The 27,231-nt window shown below is 41.9% G+C and overlaps 1 protein-coding gene across 2 annotated transcripts; it reads right to left on the bottom strand.

The window, feature by feature from the left end:
* On the bottom strand, window positions 1–27,202 carry ZMYND12 (zinc finger MYND-type containing 12). Of its 2 annotated transcripts, none has more exons than XM_081055796.1 (8): window positions 26,625–27,202; window positions 20,061–20,202; window positions 18,634–18,805; window positions 11,197–11,366; window positions 8,533–8,655; window positions 6,630–6,741; window positions 4,498–4,643; window positions 1–2,475 (listed from the first exon to the last, which is right to left on the bottom strand). In XM_081055796.1, the coding sequence occupies exons 1-8, from the start codon at window positions 26,732–26,734 to the stop codon at window positions 2,350–2,352; spliced, it is 1,101 nt and encodes a 366-aa protein (XP_080911922.1). In that variant the 5' UTR covers window positions 26,735–27,202; the 3' UTR covers window positions 1–2,349. The 2 variants fall into 2 exon arrangements, with proteins under 2 accessions (XP_080911922.1, XP_080911923.1); XM_081055797.1 differs by having other exon boundaries at window positions 2,038–2,475; window positions 26,373–26,756.
* Between the last annotated feature and the right edge of the window lie 29 nt (window positions 27,203–27,231).

The following is a 27,231-nucleotide window of genomic DNA, read 5'->3' as shown; positions in this document are numbered from 1 at the left end:
ATATAAAAAAATATTTAATTCACCGGGAAAATATAATATTTGAATTTGTACTTGCCTAATAACAAAGTCTCAAAATATATAAAGCAAAAAATGACAGCACTACAAGGAGAAATAGATACACCCACGCTCATATTGGGTGGATTTTATATGTTTCTCTCAGATATAAATGAAAAATGTATTAATAGCAAGGATATGCAAGATTTGCAAATATGAACAAGCTTGACCCAATGGACATATACAGGACCCTGTGCCCAATAACTCCATTCTTTTCTAGCCTGCACAGAACATTTGCAAATATTGACCGTTTCCTGGATCACAAAGCAAATCTCAACTAATTTCTAAAAGTCTAAATTGTACACAGCATATCTTATGACTTCAATAAAATTAAGCTAGAAATCAACAACAAAGAAATAAAGTCACCTCTTAGAAATTAAGAATCATACCTCTAAATGACTCATGAGTCATAAAAAAATTAAGAAATATTTAGAACAAAATGACAAAACACTGCAGTTTAAAATATGTGATATCAACTAAAGCAGTATTTAGAGGAAAATTTATAGCCTTACATGAAAGTGTTAGAAAAGTAGAAAGACTGAAAATTGAATCACTAAGACATGTTGAAAAGCAGAAAAATATGGCCCATAATCAAGACGAAAATCTGTCAATAGGAATAATAAATTTAAACAATTTAATTTAAACAATAATTTTATAAATATACTCAATGGGGATTCATGGATAAAAATTCAGGGGTGGAGAGAACAGAGAATAGGTAACGGAGGGGGGAAAAGAGAAAGGGACAATGAATATGGCAAAGGTGAGAACTAGAATTTAATGAAATGCACTTTAAAGGGCTTTTTTAGAATACAGAAGTTATAATATTTTCCTTTAAATTATCTACTAAGAGTTGTTGATCCTCCTCCTCACAAACCCTCCTCAATCTTCACGGAACGTCTATTTGCAAGAGCTAACTCATATTTGAGGTTAGGGAGTGAGAATCAAGAAGAAGGGGTTGTGTCTCTAAAGAGATGAAAGAAACAACTACAAGATGAGCAAGGGAGAGTGAGAACGCAAAAAATTGGAGTGAGAGATGGCTAGTAGAAAGGTAAGGCCCTGACACTTTATAGGTATCTTGGAGAAGCATTAAGAATGCCCAAAGGTATAGAATGGGATTCCCAGCAGATTTTACCTAGACCTGAAGGGGCCGGGTGGCCCATCTGACCTATTTTTACAACATATGTCTTAGTAAATTAATTTACAGGGAGGAACATAAAACTCTCTGACAGGCCCTTAACTTGTGTATCCTCTTCCTGGGTGCAGATCTTCCCAGGAAGAAAAGTATGCTAATGAGCAAACTGCTTAGCAGGTCCAGAGGCAAAAAACGAAAAACTGAAAAAAAGGATATGCTAAACAACCACAGCCATCTATAAGACAAGCTGATACAGCTGTGGCCACATCTGGGCCATTTACAGCAATAATAATAAGGTTATGCGGGATCAAGTTCACAAAGCTATTAAGTGACAGAGCTATAGCTAATTCCAAGGCCTGCACTCTGTCCCCTACATCACAGGGGGTCTTTCCGAGTCTTCTCCCCTAGACAGTATAGATGGCTCACATCTGCTTCAAATTATCACCTATAGAAAGACACCAACCTGGAATGGTAGCTCAGCTGATGCATGTTGGGACTCCCTGCAAGGTCCAGGGGTCTTCTCTGGCAAAGACCTAGGATTTATGTTTTTGCTATTTGTTTTCTATATATCTCATGTCCTTTTTGTCCCTCTATTCTTCCTTTACTTTTGCATTAAATGGATCTTTTCTAATATACCGATTTAATTCCTTTGTTGATTTTTAACTATTTTTTAGAGTAATTTTTTTAGTGATTGCTCTAGGAATTATAATAGACATTTTAATCACAATCTACACCAAATTAATGCTGACGTAATTCCAGTAGAATAGGGAAACTGCTCCACTATAGCTCTATTCCTAACACCTTTTTTGGCAAAGGTCTATGAAACATGCACTGGGAGACTTCTGGCAAATACGATAAACTATTTGCAATTTAATTACAAATACCGTGTTAGTGAGCTGACAGCACATTACTCAAAGGCATACAAAATTATGATAAACCAAGTGCAAAGGTCATGATAAACACGTTTTACTGATGTCTATGCCTAAAGTTCCCTCACATGTGCTGTGCAAGAATAAAAACACAGCTACATGTGCAGTCACTGGGGAAGAGAATGGGAACTTGAGCAATTCCTAGTACATACCTCAAAGCAGATGGGCAAGGCTGGAATATGTCAGACATTCAATAGCCCCTGGAACGGGCCCTGACACAGAACTCATAGGTCACTACGTAATGGAATGAGCTTCTTCAGCTGAGATGAGACTTAATAATTCTTGAATGGCGTTTTGTTCATGGACGCTGAGCTGTTGTTCTTGAGCTAGACTGAAGGCTTTCATGGCATATTCTTGTGCCTGGAATAGAATTGTAGTGACAAAAGGAAGTTGTCACAGGAAAGCATGACATTGGGAAACTCAATCCCAGAAACATGGGCAATGACCCATCAGCTTCTCATATCAGCCACTGAGTTCTTGCTGGAAACTGGTGAGAACACACACTGCGTCCTTATAGCGAGCTACACATATGCTGGGTGGGGCTGGGGGGGCACCAGAAAACCTCACCTGACCTGACCAAACACACCTTCTTAGCAAAGTGAGATCTTTGCAGGATCTTAAGCAGGGCCCTTTGAACCTACATTGGGGGGCATAGACCCCCAATGTGATAGGTGCCACAAGGAAATTGCTATCCTGGGGGCCATGTGGCGCAGAGTTTAGACTTGGACAGAGGCTTCACAGGACATCCTGGGACAGATTCTTGCTCGCTCTTTCCTCTCTCCCACTTTCTCTCCTTGTTTTCCTTCCTTCCTTCCTTCCTTCCTTCCTTCCTTCCTTCCTTCCTTCCTTCCTTCCTCCTTTCCTTCCTTCCTTCCTTCCTCCTTTCCTTCCTTCTTTCCCTCCCTCCTTCCTTCCTTCCTTCCTCCCTTTCTTCCTTCCTTCCCATAAATATCGAACGGCCACCATATTCCAGGTACTGTGACTACAGGCTAAAATTCCTGCGCTTACGGAACTTAGCAGGGGAAAGAGACAATAAATGAGACAAATAGGTAAAACACGAGTGTGTCTTAAATAGTAACACATGCTAAGGAAAAAGAAATAAAGCAGGAAAGGGGGAGAAGCATCAGTCGTGGTAATGGCATTTTACAATTTTAGAGAGGAGACCAGGGAAAGCTTTACTGAAAACTGAGTCAAGACTTGAAAAAAGTGAGGTGCCAATCTTGAGTGGATTGATGTGTCCCCTTTAAAGACCTCTTGTAGATCTAACACCTTTAACGCGCCTTGGGGTAATGACTTCCGCGAGTATACAGTGGAAAGTTGGACCCTGGACTGCAGAAATTCGGTGGAGATATTGCCCTGTTCCCTAGCCACCCTTACCCCATTGCAGATATGGTTAGTGTCCCCCCTTTGTGCTCCCAGTGCCCTGAGCTTTGCTGTGACCTCTGTTATGACCCACTGACTGGGAGCTTCTCCAGGCCCTGGGACACAGTGGGTGTTGAGCAAAAGTTTGTTGACGAAAGCACTGGAGGAAGAAAGGCAGGGAGGAAGGGGGGAATCCTAAATTTTCCATGTCACCCACACAGAAAGGCCTCCTCCAACCAGCCCTCCTCTCTCTCCTTGCCTGCTTTATTTTTCCTTGTAGCACTTTTCACTATGTGAAATTCTATTACATATTTATATGTTTACTTGTTTATTGTGACTTCTCCTCCTCTAAAAAAACCTAAGTCTTATGGAGATAGGGAATTTATCTGGTGGCTCACCACTGTATCCCCAGTTCCTAGAATATAGATGCTAAATAAACATTTGAATGAATGAGTGAATCAGTTAATTGATAAGCCTGAGATCTGCCACTGACTGTCTGTAAGAAATTGGGCAAATCATAGACCCTCTCTGTGCCTCAGTTTCCTTACCTGTAAAGTAGGAATAATAAAACAGCTACTTTATAAGGTTGGTATGAGAATTAAATGTGTTAATACATGTAAAGTACTTAGGCTGGTGACTGGCACGTAATTACCACTCAAAAATTATTACCTTTTAAATTATTTTATGGCAATCCATTTCTGCCTGGATCCGTTCAGCAACAGGGAATTCACTCACTGAGTATAGTTAGAGCTACTACTCCATTCCACCAAGGACTCCCCAGAGCCCTCCTGCCCTGCAGCCTCCCCAGCACTTCCCCAGCCTCAGTTTACCTATGCAACCCTGGGTTTCCATTATGCAGGCTGGACTCAACAAATGAAAAATGCCATGAGCATCTGAACTTTTTTTGGAGTGGCGGCTTACTTGAGCATAAAAGCCAGCGCATTGGGCAATACATAGCTGAATTCAACTAGAGGAATTTCACCTCCATTGCAGACATGCTGCTTTTCTAAGGAAACTTGCCTTTGAAGGATTCATCATTAGGTGGTAAAGCATGACCAGGGTTTTCAGAATGAAGACAGTTTTTTGAGGGGCGCTGTCAGAGGTCGATTCCCGAATGTTCAAGATTGAAGTCAGGATGCGTATGGCTTCTGCTTCCTGGGCTTCATCTGCAATGGAAAGGGAGGAATGAGGAAACAGACCTGGGAGACAGCTGAGTGTACCCTCAGCAACGAGCACTGACCTGGAGGGCACCTGGTCTCCTGAAGCCACCTCTGAGGGAGGCAGCGCAATCCACGGCCAGTCCTTCCTCGGAGGACTGCTGCTGGTGCAGAGCAGGAAGCTGCCGTCTCAGGCAGCTCCCCAGCTTTGCCTAGGGTGTCATTAGCAGCATAAGTAAAAACATGCTCGTTCCCACAGGTCCCCAAGTTGCCAGGGTTCCTCTCTGTCAGAGCCCTGCATTAGATCTCTTAGGTGCCCGAATACAGGGCAGTTGTCACAGCAGGATTTCTTGGGCCCAACCCAGCTTCTACCCTATAGCAGGAGAAGGGAGCAGGGGCTTCCTGCAGCACCTTCATTCTTCTCCCCCAAATCCAAAGAGTCTTAAGCAGTAGCCTTTCTGCCTCCTCTGGGGAAGGCTGTTTACAATTTCCCCCAGCAGCTTTTGGTTCTACTTTGGTTCTCATTTATTGACTTATTACGAGTTATTATGGGCCAGATCCTTAAAAGCACTTTTTCAGTACAGCAAATCCTAGAACAACATCATTTTGTTCAGCGTCACTTCGTGATAATGTTGATGAGGAAAGAAAAATCAATTCTCGGCCGGGGACACTGTCGGCATGGAGTGTGCACGTTCTCTCCAGGGCTGTGTGGGTTTTCTCCTGGTCTTCTGTTTTCCTCCCACATCCCAAAGACGTGCACACTAGGTGATGGGCGTGTCTAAATTGCCCCAGTCTGAGTGAGTGTGGCACGGTGTGTGTGTGAGGGGCCCAGCGACGGAAGGGCGTCCTGTCCAGGGTGGGTACCCACCTTTTGTGCCCTGAGCTGCCAGGGTAGGCTCTAGTCACCTGTGACCCTCAACTGGAATAAGCAGCTTGGAAAAGAATTATCTTACTTATTTTTACTCATCTTTCTTAAATGTACATATAGCTCACATTTATTTCAATGTTTACTATCAGAAGTGTTTTGAGTCTTTATTTAGAAGTTTGGTGATGTTTTTGTGACCAGACATAGGCCATAGGAACTTAACTCTTGTTATGTCAATTCGCCTGTGGTAAAATTGATTCCATTACACGTTGTTTTTCTTAAAGTCGCTGTTTCCAAGAATCTATCGACAACATTGAGGACTTACTGTGCTAAGGCTTGGAGAAAAAGACAGAAAGGATATATACCATCATATTAAGGTTGACTATCATTGGATATCTGTGATTTCCAAGTTTTCTGCTTCAACATGAACCACTTTTACAATGAGAGAAAGGTCATTAAGTTCTTAACTTTTTAAACCTTAGCTCAAAATCTCTCCTGTAAGAAGTCTTCCCTCTCCAACACCATCCTCACCTCTTCATTCTGGGGCCCATCTTGAAATATAATCTGTACTCATGGAAATTTTCTTTTGGTAATTGACAAAGGCTCTGTATCTCCAGCTACACTGTCTATCTTTTTCGAGCACTGACTAGATCCTCTGTCTCTTTATTCTCCCAGAGAGAATGAAGCTGTACAGTGTTATTCCACACTCAGCCCTTTGCTGAGCCTGGGGCTGGAGAGAGGACTCAGACTCGACACCGCCACTGAGAAGCTCACTGTCCAGCAAAGTTAGAGGATCAGGCACCAGAACAATGGAGTGATGTGACTTCCGCCTGAGTCTACCTTGGCTCATGTGCCCTGGAGGGACAACACAAATGAAACGGATGCTCTGCGGAAATCACAGTGGGCTCGTGCAGGGTCTTTTCCCCGCCAAATCTGTTCTTTATGAACCCCCAGAACGGCTGGGTGTGATGCCAGGGATCGCGTGTCTCAGTTTCCCCACCAGGAAAATGGGGCAGATGGCACTGATGGGCTCCCCAACAGGGAGAGCGGCTTTCCCTCTCCAGGGCAAGGCCTATGGGCTGGGAGGGATACAGTCACTGCTCTGCTTCCTAGGGAATGCTGCTACTTACCCAAGCCAGTGTCAGTCTCAAATCGTTTGCCCAGTAAATCTATTTGTTGGATGCGAGCCTGTGAGAGGACTTGATAGTGATTGTTCAAATATTTATTCCAGATCTCAGAGACCTGTTGGGAGAGGAGATGCAATCAGATAAGCAGGCCAGACCTTTGCCATTGGACCAGCCAGCTGGGAGGGCAGCACCTCTGGCCAGGTTTCCTGACAGTCTGCACACTCCCTCTCTCATTGTGCCTGGAGGCAGGGGGAGCCTTAAGGGCCCCAACAGGCATGGCCAAAGTGAAAGTGACAAGAGATAGGCTGCAAGGGCATGTGGCAGGCTGATCTGGGGACAGCCCTGGTGGGGGTCTAATGACAATGGCTACCATTTATTGAGCACATACAACTAAACCTTTACATCCTCACAGCATCCCAATTGAAGTCATAGTATTTATTAGTCCCATTTTACAGATAAATAAACTGAGCGTCAGAGAAGTTAAGATCACACTTGACTTTTGGGAATAGCTGCTATTAAATTCAAGGAATTAAATTCAAGGAATTAAATTCAAGTCTGTCTGACTCTGAAGATCACTTCTTTTCAGCTACACCACAATGCCTCTTCCTCACAAGTGGGCCTAAAATATGAATAGTCACAGCATGAGAGTCTGCCTCATACAAGAATGGTCGCTTGCTAAGTGAGGTGTTACTGTATGAGCATAACTGACATTTTAACATATTGGAAAAGGTTTAAAATCTTTCACATGTAAAGATAAAAATTTCAAAGTACTCTGTTCTTTAATCCCTTCATCCGTGTTTCACCGAAAATAACACCTAGCTGGGCAATCAGCTCTAATGCGTCTTTTGAAACAAAAATTAATATGAGACCCCGTCTTATTTTACTATAACATAAGGCTGGGGGGTCTTATATAATATAAGACTGGGTATAATATAATATAATATAATATAATATAATATAATATAATATAATATAATATAATATAATTAATATGATTAATATGATTAATATGATTAATATAATACCAGGTCTTATATTAATTTTTGCTCCAAAAGACGCATTAGAGCTGATTGTCCAGCTAGGCCTTATTTTCGGGGAAATAGGGTACGACCTTTCAGCAATAGTTTTCTCTTAAAAACTCTTCTTCTTAGGCGGCCAAATGCCTCAGTTGGTTACAACGCGAGCTCTGAGCAACAGGGTTGCCGGTTTGATTCCCACATGAGCCAGTGAGCTGCGCCCTCCGCAACTAGATTGAAGGCAACAACTTGAGCTGAGCTGCCACTGAGCTGCTGAGGGGAGGCCAGATGGCTCAGTTGGTTAGAGCACGTGCTCTTTACAACAAGGTTGCCGGGTTTGATCTGCATTAGATGGTGGGCTGCGCCCCCTGCAACTAAGATTGAAAATGACAACTGGACTTGGAGCTGAGCTGCGCCCTCCACAACTAAGATTGAAGGACAACAATTTGACTTGGAGCTGATGGGTCTTGGGAAAAACACACTGCTCCCCCATAAAGTCCTAGAAATACACACTGCTCCCCTTCCCCAATAAAATCTTAAAAAAAAAACCCAGAAAAAATTCATCTTCTCTATCACACATCTCAATTTGCGCACATTAGCTCATCCCTGTGGGTATGACTGAGCATATGACAGTCTATTTGCAGGGGTTTGGTTCTTAGTGACCCGTCACTTACTATTTGTTAATCGTCCTATGGATGCTAAGGACTGATCTATTTTGGTAGTAGAAAAACAGGAAGAAAGAAAAGTGGAATATATCATGTATTGGGCTATGTGAACTTGAGTAAGTCACTTCATCTCTCTTTGCCTCAAATTTTTCATGAATGATCCAACACCAGTTGTAAGACAAAGGCCCAAGGGTCAAGTCTCAGTTCCCATATTCCCCAGCTCACCTTGGTGTATAGCGTGTCTGCCACGTCCAACTTATTAAGGCCATAGAAGATATTAGCCAGATGGAAGTAGCCTCCTGAGGTCCTGATGTCCTCTGTTCCAAATGCACAACTGGAAAAATAAATCTATAGCAGACGGGAGAAGGAGAGTGCTTGAATTCTCCTTGTGAATCATATATCTGATAAAACTTGTACCTAGAATATATAAAGAACTTTTATAAAAGCCCAATTAAAAAATGGGCAAAGGATCCGAATAGACATGTCTCCAAGAACGTATACCAATGACTAATAAGCACATGAAATGATGCTCAACATTTTTAGTCATAGAGGAAATGCAAAATAAAACCATAATGAGATACCACTTCAGACACACTAGAAAGGCTCTAATCAAAAAGGCAGAATAGGGGCAGCTGGTTAACTCAGTTTGTTAGAGTGCGATGTTCATAGCACCAGGGTTGCCGGTTCGATCCCCGCATGGGACAGTGTGAGCGGCGCCCTCCACAACTAGAGTGAAGCAATTGCTTGACTTGGGGCTGATGGGTCCTGGAAAAACATACTTTAAATAAAATAAAAGTTTTTTTTTAAAAAGGCAGAATATAACAAGTACTGTCAAGGATGTAGAGAAAATAGAACCCTCATATATTGCTCCTGGGAATGTATGTTCATAGCAGGATTATTCATAACAGCCAAAAAGTGGCAATAACCCAAATGTCCATCAACTGATGAATGGCTAAACAAATTGCGGTGTATTCAGATGATGGACTACTACTCAGCAATAAAATAATGAAATACTGATACATACAACAACATAGATGAATCTCAATACAAATATGCTAAGTGCAAGAAGTCAGATGCAAAAATGTCCAGAAAAGGCAAATCTAGAGAAACAGATAGTGGTTGCCTGGGGCTGGGGCTGGGAATGAGAAATAACTGTAAATGGATACGAGGGATCTCTTCGGGTTGATGAAAATGCTTTAAAACTGGATTGTGCTGATGGCTGCGCAACTCTGTAAATTAACTAAAAATCATTGAATTGTACATTTAAAGTGGGTGAATTTTATGGTATGTATCAATAAAGCTGTGATTGTTTTAAAAAATGTTTTATTTTTCAATTACAGTTGACATTTGATATTTAGTTTCAGGGGTACAGTATAGTATTAGGTTGGTGCAGAAGTAATTGCAGTTTTTGCAATTATTTTTAACCTCTTAAACTGCAATTACTTCTGCACCAACCTAATAGTTTGACATTTATAGTTATTTTTTGAAGTTAGGCTGAGTAATCTGAACTTGATCTAATTCTTAACAGTGTGCCCCAGCTCAAAACAGAATGAGTCTCTGCTTAATTGTCAGGGGGCATAGAGTATATTTATATAGAGAAACACAGATGAAGTAGTGTATTAGTCAAGGTCCTAGGTGGAAACAGATGGCGCCCTCAAAATTATTTCCTGCAGACAGTTCAATGAAAATTATTTACAGAGATGTGGAAGGGTTAAGGAACCAACCAGAGCTAGTGAAGCACTAGGGATTATCAACAGCAGAAACTATTATCACCCCAAGTCCTGAACAAACAAGGGGGGAAAGCGGGGTTTCCAGGACCAGCAAGAGCTAAAGCTACAGGAGAAGGCTTCTGGACAGGAGCTGTGGTCATGGAGGAAATCTGCCACTGCCAGAACCGGGCTGGGTCAGAACGACAGCAGAGAGTGTAAACACCCCAATCTCTTTCTCCTCCGAACCTCCATTCCCTTGCCACACCTCTCTCTCTCCAAACCCAAGCAAAGCCAACGAGCAATGGAGTCCAGGTCGTGTGGTGCATAGAGGGCAGCCTCCCAGGGCAAAGTAGGGCGGAGAATGGATTGTGGGTAAGGGAATATAGAGACTAACCAGCACGAGAATGCTGCCAGTGGATTTATGGGCATTGTGCAGTGGCAGCCAAATAGAGGGAAGGTTGCCCAGAGAGGCTGAGGAGAGAACCAGCCTGCATGCAGATGTCAGCCTGACCCTAACTTCACCCAGATTTCTCTACTCTCTGGTAATATTGTCCAATACTGAAATCCTAATAGAAAGCTCATAAATTTTGAAAGAACAGCTCAGTCACCACCCTCATCATCCTATCTAACACGTGCACAGAGTTTTATAGTTTACAAAGCACTGTCATATACCACCAGCTCATTGAAATTTCATGGCCACACTCTAAAGTAGAGACCTTGATGTTATTTATAAAAATAACAGCCACAGTGCTGCACATGTATTGTCCTATTATTTGTCTCTCAATGACCTAATGAGGCAGAGATCATCTTATGATTTCTGTCTCACGGGTGATGAAAGAGGTGAAATGATTTGTCAAAGGCTGTGTGGCTGGTGAAACTACAGAGCTGGGACATGAAGTAAAGCCCTTCCCTTCACCAGCACACTGTTCTGCCTCCCTTCAGTATCCTCAAAGTGATTGAAGTTGGGGAAAGGAAGTGACCTGGCCAAGGTTGCACGGCTGGGAAGTTGAAAGGCTTGAGCTCAGGTTGTCAGAATCGTGTTCTTGCTAATACCCTACCGAACAGTCAATTATAAACAGAAAGTTATAGAGAAACGTTTGGTTAAAAAAAAAAACAAAAAAAAACTCAACTAAACAGCTATTGTCAGAATCATTCAAGTGTTATAACTTAGCTTGTTTACATCATTGGCTAGATGATAACGGGCTTCCTCAGAGTTTTCCTTAGCCATACAGAGAAGTCCCAGGTTTCGATGCAGTAAAGAGAGGGTGGCATAAGAACATTCAGTTGATTTGAGGACGGTCCACTGGGCTTGGGATAGATATTCCTCAGCCTGGACGGTCCGCCCCAGACCTACCCAAAAGAAGGAAAGAAGATTATGTTCATATCCTGGTCAGAGAACACATGATGAAATATGTCACTACAATTCATTCATTTATTCATTGACTCCAACATTTATTGACACACAAAAACTTGTACGTGAATGTTCACAGCAGCCTAATAATAATAGCCAAAAACATAGAAACAACTTAAATGTCCATCAAGTGATGAGTAGATATACATAATTGGTCTATCCATATCTGTGAGTGGAATATTATTCAGTTATGGAAAGGAATGAAGTACTGATACACACTACAAATGGATGAACCTTGAAAATGTGCTAAGTGAAAGGAGCCAGCCATAAAAGGCCACGTATTGGATGATTTCATTTATATGAAATGTCCAGCATAGGCAGATCCATGGAGACAGAAGTTATATTAGTGGTGATCAGGGGACTGTGGATCTGGGAAAATGGGATGTGACTGCTAATATGGGGATGGGGTTCCATTCTGAGGTGACTAAAATGTTCTGGAATTAAAATGTAGTAATGGTGGCACAATCCTCTGAATATAATAAAACCACTGAATTGTACTTTAAAAGGGTAGATTATATGATACAGCAGTAATATTGCAACTTAAAAATATATGTGTATTTATATACCAAGCCTGGTGTTGAATGATGGGGATTCAAAGATGAATCAAAGCCATTACCCTTGAAAAATTTATAGTTGGATTGGGGGAATAAATATGTGACATGAAAAAAGAGTATTTATAACATAGTGTAAGTGCAACAATAGTAACATCATAAGGTTTGAAAGTGGCAAAGAAATGTTCTATTCTATAGGTGGGGTAGACAGAATCAATGGAGTGGGAAGAGGAATGGTCAGTGCTTTGGAAGAAATGTTCTGTCCCTCAAAATTCATATGTTGAAGCCCTAATCCCCAAAGTGATGTTATTTGGAGGTGGAGCCTTTGGCAAGTAATTAAGTCATGAGAGTGGAGCCCTTATTTAATGGCATTTGTGCCTTTATCAAAAGGCACACTAGATAGGGGGTGTCAAAACTGCGCCCGCGGGCCAACTGCGGTCCGCAATCCATTGTTAATTGGCACGCAGCAAATTCCAAAAATATATTTAGTTTACTTAAATAAACCAGGTGGGGCAATATGTACTTCACCTCGAGTGCGTGGCCTGGCTGTTTGTGTATTTTACCGCATATGGCCCTTGGTGAAAAATGTTGAAAAAAGTTTGGACACCCCTGCACTAGAGAGATGATCTCTCTTTCTCAACCGTGTGAGGATACAGGGAGAAGCTGGCTATCTACATGCCAGGAAGTAGGCCTTCATCAGACACAGAATTTGCTGGTACCTTGATCTTGGACTTTCAGCTTCCAGAACTGTGAGAAATAAATATTTGTTGTTTAAACCACCCAGTCTATCATATTGTGACGGCAGCCAAGCTAAGACAATCAGGGAAGTCTAAGCTGGGTTTTGAGATGAATGGAAGTTTTCTAACTAGGTGAGGGAGATAGAGCATCCTAGGCAGAGGTAACACATAGGCACAGTCACGAGGGTATGAAATATATGCCATATTCAGAGAACTATATTGGTCTGTGATGCTGAAACACAAAGTGTGAGAGATAGAGTGGCCGGAAATCAGGCTAAGGAGGTAGGCAGGGGACAGATTCTGGTGGCTTAGTAAGTCATGACAAAGAGATTGATGCATGTGGATAAAAATTAAAGGATTTTCAGAAAGGGAGAGAGAATTGGATTTAGATTTAGAAGGCCCTTCTGGAGCCAATGGAGGGACCAGAGGGGAAGGAGAGAAGTGGAAGTCTCACTAGAAGGCTTGAAAGAGTTCAGGCAAGCACTGACAGGGGCCTGATCTAAGGCAGTGAATAAAGATGGAGTAGATGTGAAGAGACATTTAGGAGCTAGAATAGACGACACATGGTTACTAAGTGAAAGTCGCCTTTATTTCTAAAATTCTTATATTCTTAATACTTAAAACTTTTTGCTTAGCTGTAAAAATACATAACAGCTGCCTGCTTCCCTGCTTGCCTCCTAAGGAGCTTGTCAGAACTGAATAGAGAACCACTGACAGCCTTCCACAGAGCCAGAGGCAAACTCTGGGTGTGCAGTTCATGTGATGGATGCTGCAGCAGAAACGGCACCAGTAAAGGGTCAGGAGATGAGGACACGAACTGCTGGTCAGCTTCCTGTTCTTTGTCCTTCCTCCCAGGCCTAGTTCATGCATAAGCATTATTTTATTTTAGTTGTAATCATTTGTCACTGAATTAAAGGAAAAGAGAAGAAGCTGTCTACAAGAAGAAGCAAGTCACTTTGTTTGAGTGAAGCTCAAACTAACATGGGAAACTAAAGTGGGAAGACTCTAGATTAGAAGCAAGAGGCCTAAGCCCATGATCCTGGCTCGTGGTAAGTCACATCTTCCATCTGGGTTTTATCTATAAAATAAGCTATAGACTGAGGTCCTTTCAAATGTAAACAAGCAAATGACTATTAGCTAAGATTGTTTACATGGAGAAAAAAATTGGTGCAGGGCATTGACAGAGACTGAAAATTTTAAATTTTCTTTGTCCAGTTCTCATGCAAGGGGACAATGCTCAAGAATGATGGCCCCAAGGCCAAGCTGAACCAGCACCTAAATGAGTGTCAGTCCCAAAGGAAAAGGCCTACTTGGGAGGAAAAACTATGAAGCTGCAAATTCAAAGAGAGGGATATAGTGAGGCGGGAAGAATGGACTGTTTCAAGCAGGTCAGAACTAAGATTGTGACTAGTGAGTGGGCAAATCCGGGCATGCCGCCTCGTACCTAGTGCTTTCCTGGAGAGGCGCAGGGATGGAGTGGAGGTCTTAGAGATGGAAAGTTGCCAAAGGCAGTGAGATTATCCTACAGAGTGATTTTAATAGTATGTGGAGTCGATAATAGTATGTGGAGTATGTGGAGAGAAAGAATAGTCCATTAAGGAGCAGTGGAACTTGTCTGAAGGGCGAGACAACAGGCTGACACTGGGTTAGTGGTAAATCTATGACATAATGGGGGAAGATTGTGCAGGACTTGGTGACGAAAGTAAAGGAGCACACCATAAAGCAGTCACAGACGATACAAAGGTGTGGCTATGGGGCGCCCAGGGGAAGAAAAGGAAATAGGCATTTCCTGAGGGCCTGTTCTTTGCCATGCATAATGCCAGGCCATGTGCATCTGTTATTTAAGTCTGCCAACAACCCTATGAAATAAATATCTAAGGAGGAATTTACAGAAGAGGAAACTTCATTCATTGATTCAACCACAGATTCATCTAGTTTACTGAGTACCTGTTGGTGAATAAAACAGACATGATTTCTGACCTCAAGGAGCTTATACCCAAGTGAAGTAGGTACACAATAAACAAACAAAAATTGAAACGCTATGAAGGAAATGAACAGGACACAGTGATCAAAAAAGAGCAGGGAGGAACCCACTCTGATTAGATGATTAGGGGACAACTCTCTGAGAAGATGACATTTAAGCAGATACCTGACAGAAGCTAGCCATGTATGAAGGAGATCAGAGAATTCCAGGCAGAAGGAACAGCATGTGTGAGAGCCCTAATAAGAAAGAGCTTGATGACTGGGATCACCCAATCGGCAAAGAAAGAGTTGGAATCGGAACGAAGGTTCTCTTGGTTCCAAAACTTTGGCAACAGTGGGGGAAGATGAGTAAGGTGGCTCCTCTTTGAAGTGTTATTGAAAATATCATTTCTAGTTCATTAAAATTCCAAAGTTTTAAAAAAAGGCTGAATACCTGTTATTTTCTCAATCTAGTCAAGAGGAATCGGTAAGATGGGAAAAAGAAGCATGTTTACAAGAATTGTGATTTATTTAGATGTCCAAAGAGGTTGGCAAGGCTTCAAATCAATGACTGTGGGAGTTACAAAGAGACCTCCCATTCAGACAGAACTTTCCAGCTTGGAAAGCACTCTCATGTTCAATATAGACAAACTCATTTAATCCTCAAAACAATCCCATGAAGTGGACTCCGATTCAGCAAATGCTCACAGAGTGCCCCCAAGGAGTCACGTACCATGAGGGGGGCTTTTGGGAACCTTCTCTACACTAAGTACTATTCTGGGTATCAGGACACTATGACAGGTAAGAATAGATACAGTTCCAGTTCTCCCTGAGCTTAGAGTTTAGTGGAAGAGAGAGACTTTAATTAAACAAGATCACCAATGTATGTATACTTATTATTGAAGTAAGTACCCAGAAAAAAGAAAGCGGTTTCTAAGTGGGTACATATAGAAAGACCTGAGTCAGTCTGGGGGTTTGGGAAAGGCTTCTAGACAGCAGGGTGGTACCTCTTGAGCTGAGACCTGAAGAATGAATAGGAGTTAAGTAGGTGAAGGGGAGGAGAGAAGTCGTAGGGAGAGTGGCTGGAGAAGAGCCTTCCAGAGCAAGGAAGCGTCACAGTTCCTCTGAAAAATCAGAGCAGGCAAGTGTAACTAAAAGGGAAGGAGAAAAGAAAGCAAGATGAAGTGAGAGAATTCAGAAAAGCTGGACTAAGCAGGGCCTCATAAATTGCTTTAGGAATTTGGTCTTTATTTAGTGGAATGACTTGATCACATTTTGTGTGGAGGCCAGATTGGAGGGAGGCCAGAGATATGCAGAGACCGGGTGGCAGGCAATAGTCCAAATGAGAGATGATGGGATTAGGCCAGGGTGACTCTTCCAAAATCCCATAGCTAGTCAGTGTCAGAAATAAACAGAACCTTGCTTGTATTTCCTTGTCCAGTGCTCTTCCCAATAGGTTTGGAGGAGCGACGACCTAGAGTAGGGAGTCAGATCTGAGCAGGGTAAGGAGGGTATTCCTTTTTTTTTTTAATTGGGAAACAGTGTGTTTCTCCAGGGCCCATCAGCTCCAAGTCATTGTCCTTCAATCTAGTTGTGGAGGGCGCAGCTCAGCTCCAAGTCCAGTCGCCCTTTACAATCTTTAGTTGCAGGGGGCGCAGCCCACCATCCATGCGGAAATTGAACCGGCAACCCTGCTGCCAAGAGCACGTGCTCTAACCACCTGAGGAGGGCATTCTTGCAGTTAGGTAGCCTGCTATGGGGAGTCAGAACCCAAACCAGTGAGGGGTGAAGAAGAGGTGGACTGGAATGAGGGATAGAGCCCACAGAGGGATAGGCGAGCCTCTGCAAGGGGAAAGGATAGGGTTGAAATGGGAGATTGGTTCATAGAGAGGAACTGATTAAATATGTAAATATATTCATGAAAAAGGAGGCTAGTATTCTTACTGTCAGAGAAGGGAACTACCAATACGGAACAGGAGAAAATTAGATTGAACCCTGTGGTGGTGTTGGACTGGACTTGGTGTACTGGTGTGGGTCCAGGGTCATATACATAGAGAGATAGAGATACACAGATAGAGATATATAGACATAAATTTAAATGCAGTGTGTGTAGGTATACACACATTATTACGTTGACATATATTCCCTAACTCTGTCCATCGAAGGCCTGGGAGCAGCCATACCCCAATAGCAATGCATAGGATTAGTGCACAACTCTTGGCTTCTGATTTCCATTTTCCACTAAAGGAAATCAAGGCTCCTTGGAGGTATGTTCCAGAAAGCAGGAAAGTGATCAAAGAACAAAGGGGATACGTCAAGGAGACACAGAAACCACAGAAGCTTGAATGGGCTGCCACTTGCCAAATCAGGGACAGTTTGAGCACCGAATTGATGATAGTACCAAAGTATAACCCACTGAATAAAACAGGAAACAGAGTCTATACTGATATAAATAAATAAATGAATACATTGCAAGTGTGATGAAGAATGGGATACTTACAGAGTTTCAAAATGCCTCCTCATAAGTTACTTACTAATTGCAAAGAGGGGACAGAGTAACTTTACAGAGAAGAAGCCTGGCAGATACCACCTTAATAAAGTAACTTAAATGAGCATCTTCAGTAAGGGAATAAATTGAAAACGTGCCAACTTACAGGATGGGATGAGAAGAACACAGCATCATTTCTGTGATATTCCTGCAAAGATACATCACTTGAATCCAGTCACGAGGAAACATCAGAGAAACCCAAATTGGGGGACACTTTATAAAATAATTGGACTTTAATATTTAAAAGTATCAAAGTCATAGAAGCCAAGGAAAGATTGAGAAACTATTCCAAAATGAAGGAGACGAAAGACACGTTAAAATGAAAAGCATGATTCTGAACTATATCCTTTTACTATAAAGATGCTGTTGGGACAATTGGAGAAACTTGAATGGAGTCTGCTTAGTAGATGATAGTAGATGATGGTTGTATTTTGTGATTAGAAAGGAGAACGTCTTTGTGGGAAATACACACGGAAATATTCAAGGCATAGGGCATCAGGTAAACAACTTACTCTCAGATAGCTCAGGGAAAAAAAGTTATTTGTGTGGTATTTCTGACAGTTTCATTTTTTTAGTGTTTGGTTTTTGTTTTGTTTTTAAATAGTGGCTATTAATATGTATAGCATAGTACCTAAAACCACGTACCTAAAACACTAAAAATGCTCAAAAATGCTAATTTCCCTCAAAAATACTAATTCTCCTCTTGTTCCAACCACCAGGTGCGGTGTCTGCCAAGACTGAGCTCCCCACTCTCCTAACTGTCTCCCCCATCTAGAGGGGCAGGTTCCTATACTCCTGTTTGAACGATGTGACCCTGACACAAAGATAGATAAAGGTAGATACCAACCTCAAGCTGAGTCAACACAATTCTGTCTTCCACGACTTTAAAATAAGAAATCAGATGCTAGTTAGTTTCTATTACCTACCTTGAATCTGGAGGACAAGTAAATTCAATGTAAACTCAGCTACAGCTGACATTTTGGGATAGTTGTCCTCTGCAGTAAGCATAGGGTAGAAAAATCTGGTCTGCAATGATGGCATATAAAGCAGATAAGGAAAGAGAAGCAGACACAAAAGACAAGGCCCAAGAGAGAGAAACTGAGAGCACCCACCGGGTTTGTTACAGCAATCTGACTCTAGTACGTCGTGAAGCCTCAGTTCCCTCAGGACGCTCTAGTATCCTAACAAATTTCCTCCTTTGGCTTAGGCCAGCTACAGGGGATTTCTGTCAATCGTGCCAGAAGTCCACGGCCTCTCCTTCCCCATCTTGTGCCGAACTTTATAGCAGCCCTGCTCTTCCACAGAAGGTGTCTTGGCCTCACTGCCAAGGCTGGACTCTTTGGCCACGGTATGACACAGCACAGCACTTCTGAAGGGCTCCAGGGCATCTGCAGTCAGGCCTACTTACCAAGACTGGCCTCGGCCAACAGCAGGTAGGCAGGCACAAGCTCCACTGAACTCAGGCCGTGCACGTTCTTGCGGAAGCGAAGAGAATGCAAAGCTGCTGGGACAGCAGCTTCATGTTTCCCTTCAAAGAGATATTTCTGGGCTACAGTGTAGCAGAATTCAATCAAATGCTTCTGTGAAAGAAAAAAAAAACTCCCTCTGAGACAGCCTAAGGGTAAAAGACAATGGTGGATATTATAGGTACACCTGGCGATAGGGCTGACACCTAAGGAACTGGTTGAGGGCACAAGGTGAGCCCACCTGTACTGAGGTGGACACAAGACCCGAAACAGGTGATATAAAAGGCAAACCTGGACTGTGAGTTCCTCAAGACCTATAGGAACTAAGTGTCTTTTCTCCTCAGTTCAGTGTTTGGCATAAATAAGAGCTCAATATAAAATTACTACATGAATATTATTCTTATATGTATAATACTGTTTTAGTTTAGTAAAGCTGTCATGCCTCAAGACAATCTAAAACTTTCTGCCTTTGTATGTGAGTTAATTTTGAGATATACATCTTATTTTTCCTTCTGGAGTTAGGCTGCTTAGCTAATGTCAGCAGCAACTCTGCAGTGTTCTATGGCCACTCTCAAAGTGTCACAACACTAAAATGGATAGATCTGGTGTTTTGAGATTTATGGCTCATAAAGCGCTATCTGTTCAGAATCATTGAGATGATGCTATCAGTGCCATGATAAGTTTTCTTCATCTCTTTTATTGACTCACTAGTATATTCATACAACATTTTCCACCTCCTACCATATGCCTAGGTTCTTATCACAGGACTTGACACATAGGGGTGCTATGGCCTAATTTTGTCCCCCCCAAAATTCATACGTTAAAGTCCTAACCCCTAGTACCTCAGAATGTGACTGCGTTTTGAGATAGAGCCTTTAAGTAAGTGATTAAGTTAAAACGCCATTAGGATGGCCCCTAATGCAATCTCACCGGCATCCTTATAAGGAGAGATTTGGACATAACAAAGAGATACCAGGGATGTGTGCACACAGAGGAAAGACCAGGTGAGGACACAGCCAGAAGGCAGCCATCTGTAAACCAATGAGACAGGCCTTAGTAGAAACCAAACCTGAGGACACTTATCGTTAATCTTGGACTTCTGACCTTCAGAACGGTGAGAAAATACATTTCTGTTGTTTAAGCCACTCAGCCTATGGTATTTGTTATAGTAGCCCAAGCAAACGAATACAGCAGGTCAGTTAATAAATGGAGAACACGGACTGAATGGTATTGAGGACATAAAGATACAAAACCGAGTCTCTGCCCTCACAGAGGTTACAGGTTAGTGATCTCGACCCAGTACACCCTTTCTCCTGGGTGATGTTGCTGCACCAGTGAGTTAACCCTGTAACTGTCCCATAGGCCCTACCTGCCGCTGCTGCAGCTGCTGGAGCCCATGCTGCCGCTCTTCCTCTGAATTGTAGAAGGGCATGGAAGTGCGCAGCGGGATCAGGAGCTGACAGATCTTCTCATGGATGCTGCCCCAGTCAGCTCTTTGATGAACCACACTACTGATGAGAAAAACACGGACTTGATTATCTTTCTTTCTGACGTGGCCCAAGATTCTACCGTGTTTCCCGGAAAATAAGACGTGGCCGGACCATCAGCTCTGACGCATCTTTTGGAGCAAAAATTAATATAAGACCCTTTATATGAAATAAATATAATTATATTTAATTTAGTTACATTAAATTGAATATACTTTAATTAAATTATATTAAATATATTTAATATAAATTAAATATATTATATTCAATAATATAATATTAAAGTAAGACTGGGTCTTATATTAATTTTTGCCCCAAAAGACGCATTAGAGCTGATGGTCCGACTAGGTCTTCTTTTCGGGGAAACAGCATTGGCCCTACTCCTGGCCTGGCCCTAGAAATTAGAAAAGTAAGCCCAACACAAACCAGACAGGGAGCCCAAAGCCATTTCTGACACAAATCTCTTTTCTTTCCTGTGGTTATTTGATGGTGGATCAACTACGTTGGAGTGGGGAAGCGTGGTGGAGTATGTCCTTTCTGCAGGCACAGATACACATTCCCAAGTCACATGGCGATGCTGTGAGAATTTGTGCTTAATTAATAACAACAAAGACAGCTTTAACTCTGCATTGTTCTAAGGTCATTTGCAAAATATCTGAACTCTGAAGCTGAAGAATTTGAGGGTCTTTTTCTTGGGGAAAAGAAAGGAATTTACGTTTGATGAGGCTCTAGAGACACTTTCTTCTTTTTTTTTTTTTTAAAGATTTTATTGGGGAAGGGGAACAGGACTTTATTGGGGAATAGTTTGTATTTCCAGGCCTTTTTTCCAAGTCAAGTTGTTGTCCTTTCAATCTTAGTTGTGGAGGGTGCTGTTCAGCTTCAAGTTGTTGTCCTTTCAGTCTTAGTTGTGGAGGGAGGAGTTCAGCTCCAGGTCCAGATGCCGTTGCTAGTTGTAGGGGGCACAGCCCACCATCCATTGCGAGAGTCGAACTGGCAACCTTGTGGTTGAGAGGATGCGCTCCAACCAACTGAGCCATTTGGGAGCTCAGCACCAGCTCAGCTCAAGGTGCCGTGTTCAATCTTAGTTGCAGGGAATGGAGCCCACCATCCCTTGCGGACTCGAGGAGTTGAACTAGCAACCTTGGGCTTGAGAGCCCACTGGCCCATGTGGGAATCGAACCAGTAGCCTTCGGAGTGAGGAGCACGGAGCTCCAACTGTCTGAGCCACCGGGCAGACCCTATAACTTCTTATTTCTGCAAAGTTGGTAGCAATCTCCCCACTTTCATTTCTGATTTTAGTAATTTGAGTCTTCTTTTCTTTTCTTGGTCAGTCTACCTAAAGGTTTGTCAATTTTTTTGAGTTTTTAAAGAACCAACTTTTGGGTTTGCTGACTCCATTGTTTTCCTATTCTTTATTTCATTTTTTTCTGCTCTAATCTTTACTATTTCCCTCCTTCTGCTAGCTTTGGGTTGAGTTTGCTCTTCTCTTTCTAGTTTCTTAAAGTGGAAGGCTAGGTTATTGACTTGAAGCATTCCTTCCCTTTGAATGTATATATTTACAGCTGTAAATGTCCTTCTGAGTACTGCTTTAACTGCACCCAATAAGTTTTAGTATGTTGTGTTTTCCTTCTCATTTCATCTCAAAGCATTTTCTAATTTCCCTTGTGATTTCTTTTTTAACCCATTGGTGGTTTAACAGTTTGTTGTTATTGCCATACATTTGTAAATTTCCCAAATTTCCTTCTATTTTCAATGACTAATTTCATTCCACTGTGGTTGGAGAACATACTTTGTATAATTTCAATCCTTGTAAATGTGAGACTTGTTTTTATGCTCTAAATATGGTCTGTCCTGGAGAATGTTTCATATGAACTTGAGAAGAATGTATATTCTGCTGTTGTTGGATGGTGTTCTATAGATATCTGTTAGGTCTTGTTACTTTACAGTGTTGTTCAAGTCTTATATTTCCTTGCTGATCTTCTGCCTAGTTGTTCTAGTCATTATTGAAAGTGGGATACTGATGTGTCCAACTATTATGATTGAATTATTTATTATATTTCGCCCGTCAGGATTGAAGGGAGACATTAATAATTGCTTAATGTTTTTGGGGTTTTTTCCCCCCACGTTCACCTTTTTTTCAAATTGAGGTATAATTGACATATAACTGCTTCATGCATTATTAAGACTGTTAGATACATAAAATCATGGGTTTTTGCATTTCTATTGACTGTTACACATTTTTACTTAAATGTGAGAACATTAACTGTTTGGTTCCATTTACACATATTCCCAAATAGGTAACAGTAATCTAGGGCAGGGGTCAGCAAAGTTTTCTGTAAAGGGCCAGACAGTAAGTATTTTAGGCTTTGAGAACTACATGGTCTCTATTGCAACTACTCAACTCTGCTGTTCTAGCACAAAAGCAGTCAGACAATAAAACATAGCACCCTCTCTCTTGCTTCTGGGGCAACAGAAATGACATAAAGTATATCTTTATAAACTGGGACTGCTTTTATAGAAATCACATAAAGTGTTTTAAGGGGTTTTTTTGATAGACAATTATTGTAAACAAATCAATAAAAGCACTTAACAGTCAGGATATAGAAATAGTGGAGCTCCACGGGGTATTTATCAAACAAGGATTTGATGAGTAATTGTGTGAGTAATGGAAATATTAACTTACTTAGCTGCCTGAACCTTTGTTCCACGGAGAGTATTTGGCATGTCTTGCCTTTCTAAATAAAATGAATTTTATTTATATATTTGTGAGCTCTCTCCTTATTCATCTGTCTCACCCTTAACACCCAAAACATGGCCATGCATAAAGAAGGAGCTGAAAAATATGTTTTCAATCAGAGCTCACAATTAAGTAGCTTGTAAGGCTGACTTGTTTTGTTTGGCCATTATCAAGTTTTTAAAACTGAATTTAAATGTCTTTAGGCGGGGAATTCATTCTCCAGCTCACCACATACCCTACTGATTCCTTCTGTTGAAACCCACTTCACCATTTGTTTTCTCTTCCTGACCAGCAAAGGCATTTTAATTTGTATCCCATAATGTTAAATGAAAAGAAAAATTATTGCAAATTAGTCTTATCTATATGCTATGATTTGCTAACCTATAGTATTGAAGCCTCTTTTATCTGTCTGTAATGCTTTAATGTATACTTTAATAAAATTGCCTTTTTAAGAAAATGTTCTATTCCCTTGGAACAATATAGAAAGATATGCAGAAGATTACACAGAATACACAACATAAATGGATTTATAGGTAAAAAACACACGGAAATTCACCAAAATGTCAGGTTATTAATCTCTGGGTATGGGATTATGGATTATTTTTCTTCTTTATTTTTTGTATTTTTAAGTTTTCTGCAGTGAGCATGAATTACATCTATAATCAGGAAAAAATTTTTTGCAAAAAAAAAAAAAAAAACTTTCACAAATTAAAGCTGACTGTCCTTCCTGCGCTTTCAATTTGGTATGAGGAAAAAAATAAATAAATATTGAGTGCCAGCTTGGTCCCAGACATAGTGCTAGATACTTTACATTCAACCATGAAAACCCTGTGAGCAGGATCAAATAGATGGTGATGGAAGGAGAACTGACTCTGGGTGGTGAACATACAATGGGATTTATAGATGATGTAATACAGAATTGTACACCTGAAATCTATGTAATTTTACTAACAATTGTCACCCCATAAACTTTAATTAAAAAACAAACAAAAAAAAACATCCAACCCTGTGAGGAAGAGTATATTAAAGCCCCCATTTTGGAGACATAGAAAAATTACCTCCAATTTACTATATAGAAAAATCTTGACATTTCCAGGACACAAGGATATAGAAATGTGGAGAAAAGAGAGGGTGGTGAAGAAGAGAAGGCTTTAAAGAGAATTAAAAGTAGTGAAAGAAGAGAAAAGAAAATAATGGAAGATAAGAGCATAGGAAATGATGATTTATTCATGCATTCATCAAATATTTAGTTTCAACTATTTCAAGACACTTTGTTGGAGACTGTGGGGAGTACACAGATGGGCCTGACACAGATCAAAAGACAGCATACATATGACAGTTCTTCTACACACATTCAACATAATGTCCTGTATTAATGGAGCATAATAAAATTGAGATAATGTGCTTGTCAACAAATAAAATGAAGAAGAGAAATAAGTCAACTGTGAGGTACAGAGTAACTGTACAATGAATTGAGAGGAAGAAGCAATTGCTTCCAAAGGGGCGAGGGGAAGATCTGGAAGCTCATACTAGACAAAGGAGTCTAGTCTTCCCAAGTGCCAGGTCGGTACTTAAAGTTGTTTACTGGCCAGATCTCCCAAGTGACCTGAAGGCCCCTCAAACTCTGTGTTCCCAATCCAGTCTGTCCCCCACTACCTCCTCCCTCTGTGTTCCCTGCCAAGTTAATAGGTTTATTATCCATTCAGAAGTTCATTTATTCAACAAATGATCACTGAGTGCCTGGTATGTGGGGGGCACTAAGTGTCATAAAACACACAGATATTCAACAGGTAAACACAAAAATACAAAAGCATAGGAAACGTGAAGAAAAAAATGAGAAAGGAAATGAAAGAGGAGTATTTAGACTGGGTTTTCTAGAAAGACTTCTTTGAAGAAGTAACATTTCTAAGAACTGAAGGATGAAAGGCAACCAGAAAAATTCATGAAGGGGAGGTTCCCAGCAGAGGGAACAGCCTGGGCAAAGAAACTGAGAGAGGAAAGGACTTAGCAAATTAGAACTGAAACAAAGTCTCTGTAACTACATCAAGGAAAAGAGGCGGTGAGTATGGTGGAAAAATGAAGATACTGAGGTAATCAGGACTTTGTAGTTTCTGTTATAATTTCTGAAACTGTATTCTAAATGCAATAAAGTAACAGCAATGAAAATATGCCATCCTTGCCCTCGTGAGGCATACAGCCTAGTGAGGATTACATTAAACAACTGATTTCAATCCATGTCAGAAATGTCAGGATAGGGGACACATATAGAGTGCTGTACAGAGGAGGGACACCTAATTTAGTCTGAGAGAGGTATGTTTACTTTACACTGGGACCATTGCAACAACTTCTTAACCAGTTACGTGGCCTCCAGTGTCTACCTTCCAACTATCTTCCACACTGCTACCTGTCATCTTAACACAAGTGAGAGCATGTCAAAACCATCGATGGCCTCCCACAGGATAAATTCCAAACTTTGATCTCATGTAACTGGCCCTCACCTTGATCTTTTTGGTTAAACTCCTACTACTACTATTCACAATGATTTTCAAACGTTTTTTTTTTTTTTTTACTAAATCCATAATATGAAATACATTTTACCAGTACAAACACGCATATGCACAGAAAGCACTAAAACAAAAGTGTTTCAAAAGATGATTCAAGTAGGATTACTCTGATGCTTTTTATTCTATTATTGTCTTAAAATGCTGGTTGTGATTTGTTCATAATCTGCTAAAGGTCCTGGACTGCAGTTTGAAAAACAGTCACGGCTCCTTACACCACCAGCTTTTCTACCCAGCTCTCAATAATCTTTGTTCTTTCACCTTTCACCAAGGTAGTCCTGGGTGTCCAGAGTACCCTACCCCTCCTTCTTATATTGTTCATTCACCTAGCAACTTCCTACCGACCTTTCAAGACTCGGCTCCAATGTTACTTCATCAGAGAACCTTTCCAGGTAGTGCCCCAGTCACCATGCTTCCATCCTTACAGGTCCCAGGGAATAGCACACCCTGAGTGACAGCGCTTGTCAGGTACCATGTATTATAATGACTGTATTTTTTAAACTAAAAGTTAGTCTGCTCTAGCTGAGGTTTCTGAAAGTCAGCAACCTAGCTGTTTTATCTCGGGCCCCAAACAGGGTCTAATCTGAAACAAAGGTCAAGGAATGTTTATGCTGACTAGATGAAAACTGACCTCATCTTGAACTACCCTCCCTGTCTTGACCATGCACTAGACACCCTAGCCTTCTGTCTACTCCGCAAACGCACCCAAGTCTTCTCTCCCTCAGGGCCTTGCCGAGCCACTCTTCGCCCAGCCATTTCCATGGCAGGCTGCTCCCACTTTAGTTTCAGATTAAGTCTACCTTCACAGAGGCAGTCTGCCCAACCTCCCATCACATTTCCTTTGTCTTTACGACATTTATCACTTTCTGAAATTATCTTGGTTTCTGTTTGCTTACTTATCGGTCTGCCGCCTTTGAGGGACATGGTCTGCAGAGTTCCCTCAGTAACTTCAGCACCTAGAACAGTGTATAGCACACAGTAGGCGCTCAACAAAACATCTGCAGACGAATGACTGGGTAGACGAGGAGGCAGACGGCACTGAAGTCTTAGGGGCCTGTCTTGCAGCCGCCTTAAGGGAACCCAGGCCCAGACCATGACAGAGAGAGGGAGGGAGTTGAGGCGCCCAAGGGCCACATTTCGGGGCCTACCAGTAATAAGTGACTGTACAGGCCGCGCACACCCGCTGCGCTGGAGCTTCGCAAACCTCACAGCAGAGCTGGCGCCCCTTAGGCACCGCCAGTGGGTAGATCACGTTCATGTTGCTGCCAGTGGCGTCGGTCTCTAGGGCGGTTGCCTGGAGAGGAGACGCCGGACGCCAGTGTCACATGACCACCAGGGGGCAGCCTCGTTCCCCGCATTTCAAGGGCACGGGGGAGGCGTGGCTTGACTAGCACCTGGAGTGTGCCTGTGGGTTTACAAACAACTTTCGCTTCCCACAAGCCTCAAAGGTTAACTGGCCGGGCAGTCTAACTCCAGCGGAGTTCAAGGGCAGGAAGATTTATACGGTGGCCGGTAAGAGTCAAATGGCCTGTTCTTTACCCAGGCTAGGAAACACCTCGTAGGAGAGGGATGTGACCCTTCCAGATGCCTGCCCAGCCGACTCGTGTCTGTTTAGCAGCGATGAGGGGCAGAACCACCACGCATTTCCAGACGTGGGGAAACCCGCGGCTGGCGTCCGGCGTAGGATAGCAAATCCCAGTTCTCTTCTTGCGGCGGCGCCTAGGCCACGTGGGGCAGGGGGCGTGGCGCCGGCGG

This window comes from Rhinolophus hipposideros, assembly GCF_964194185.1.
Source record: "Rhinolophus hipposideros genome assembly, chromosome: 8".
NCBI classification, from domain to species: Eukaryota; Metazoa; Chordata; class Mammalia; order Chiroptera; family Rhinolophidae; genus Rhinolophus; species Rhinolophus hipposideros.
The sequence above is the reverse complement of the archived record's forward strand: the minus strand, read 5'-3'. Positions and strand labels throughout refer to the sequence as shown.

Bases quoted from the DNA above. Each gene is read 5' to 3' on its own strand.
- ZMYND12 (XM_081055796.1), bottom strand. From the start codon at position 26,734: ATGAACGTGATCTACCCACTGGCGGTGCCTAAGGGGCGCCAGCTCTGC. The intron at 11,367-18,633 runs GTAAGTAGGCCT...TCTTTTGGGTAG, and splicing joins GTTGGCCGAGGCCAGTCTTG to GTCTGGGGCGGACCGTCCAG. The intron at 4,644-6,629 runs GTAAGTAGCAGC...TTTCCATTGCAG, and splicing joins TGAGACTGACACTGGCTTGG to ATGAAGCCCAGGAAGCAGAA.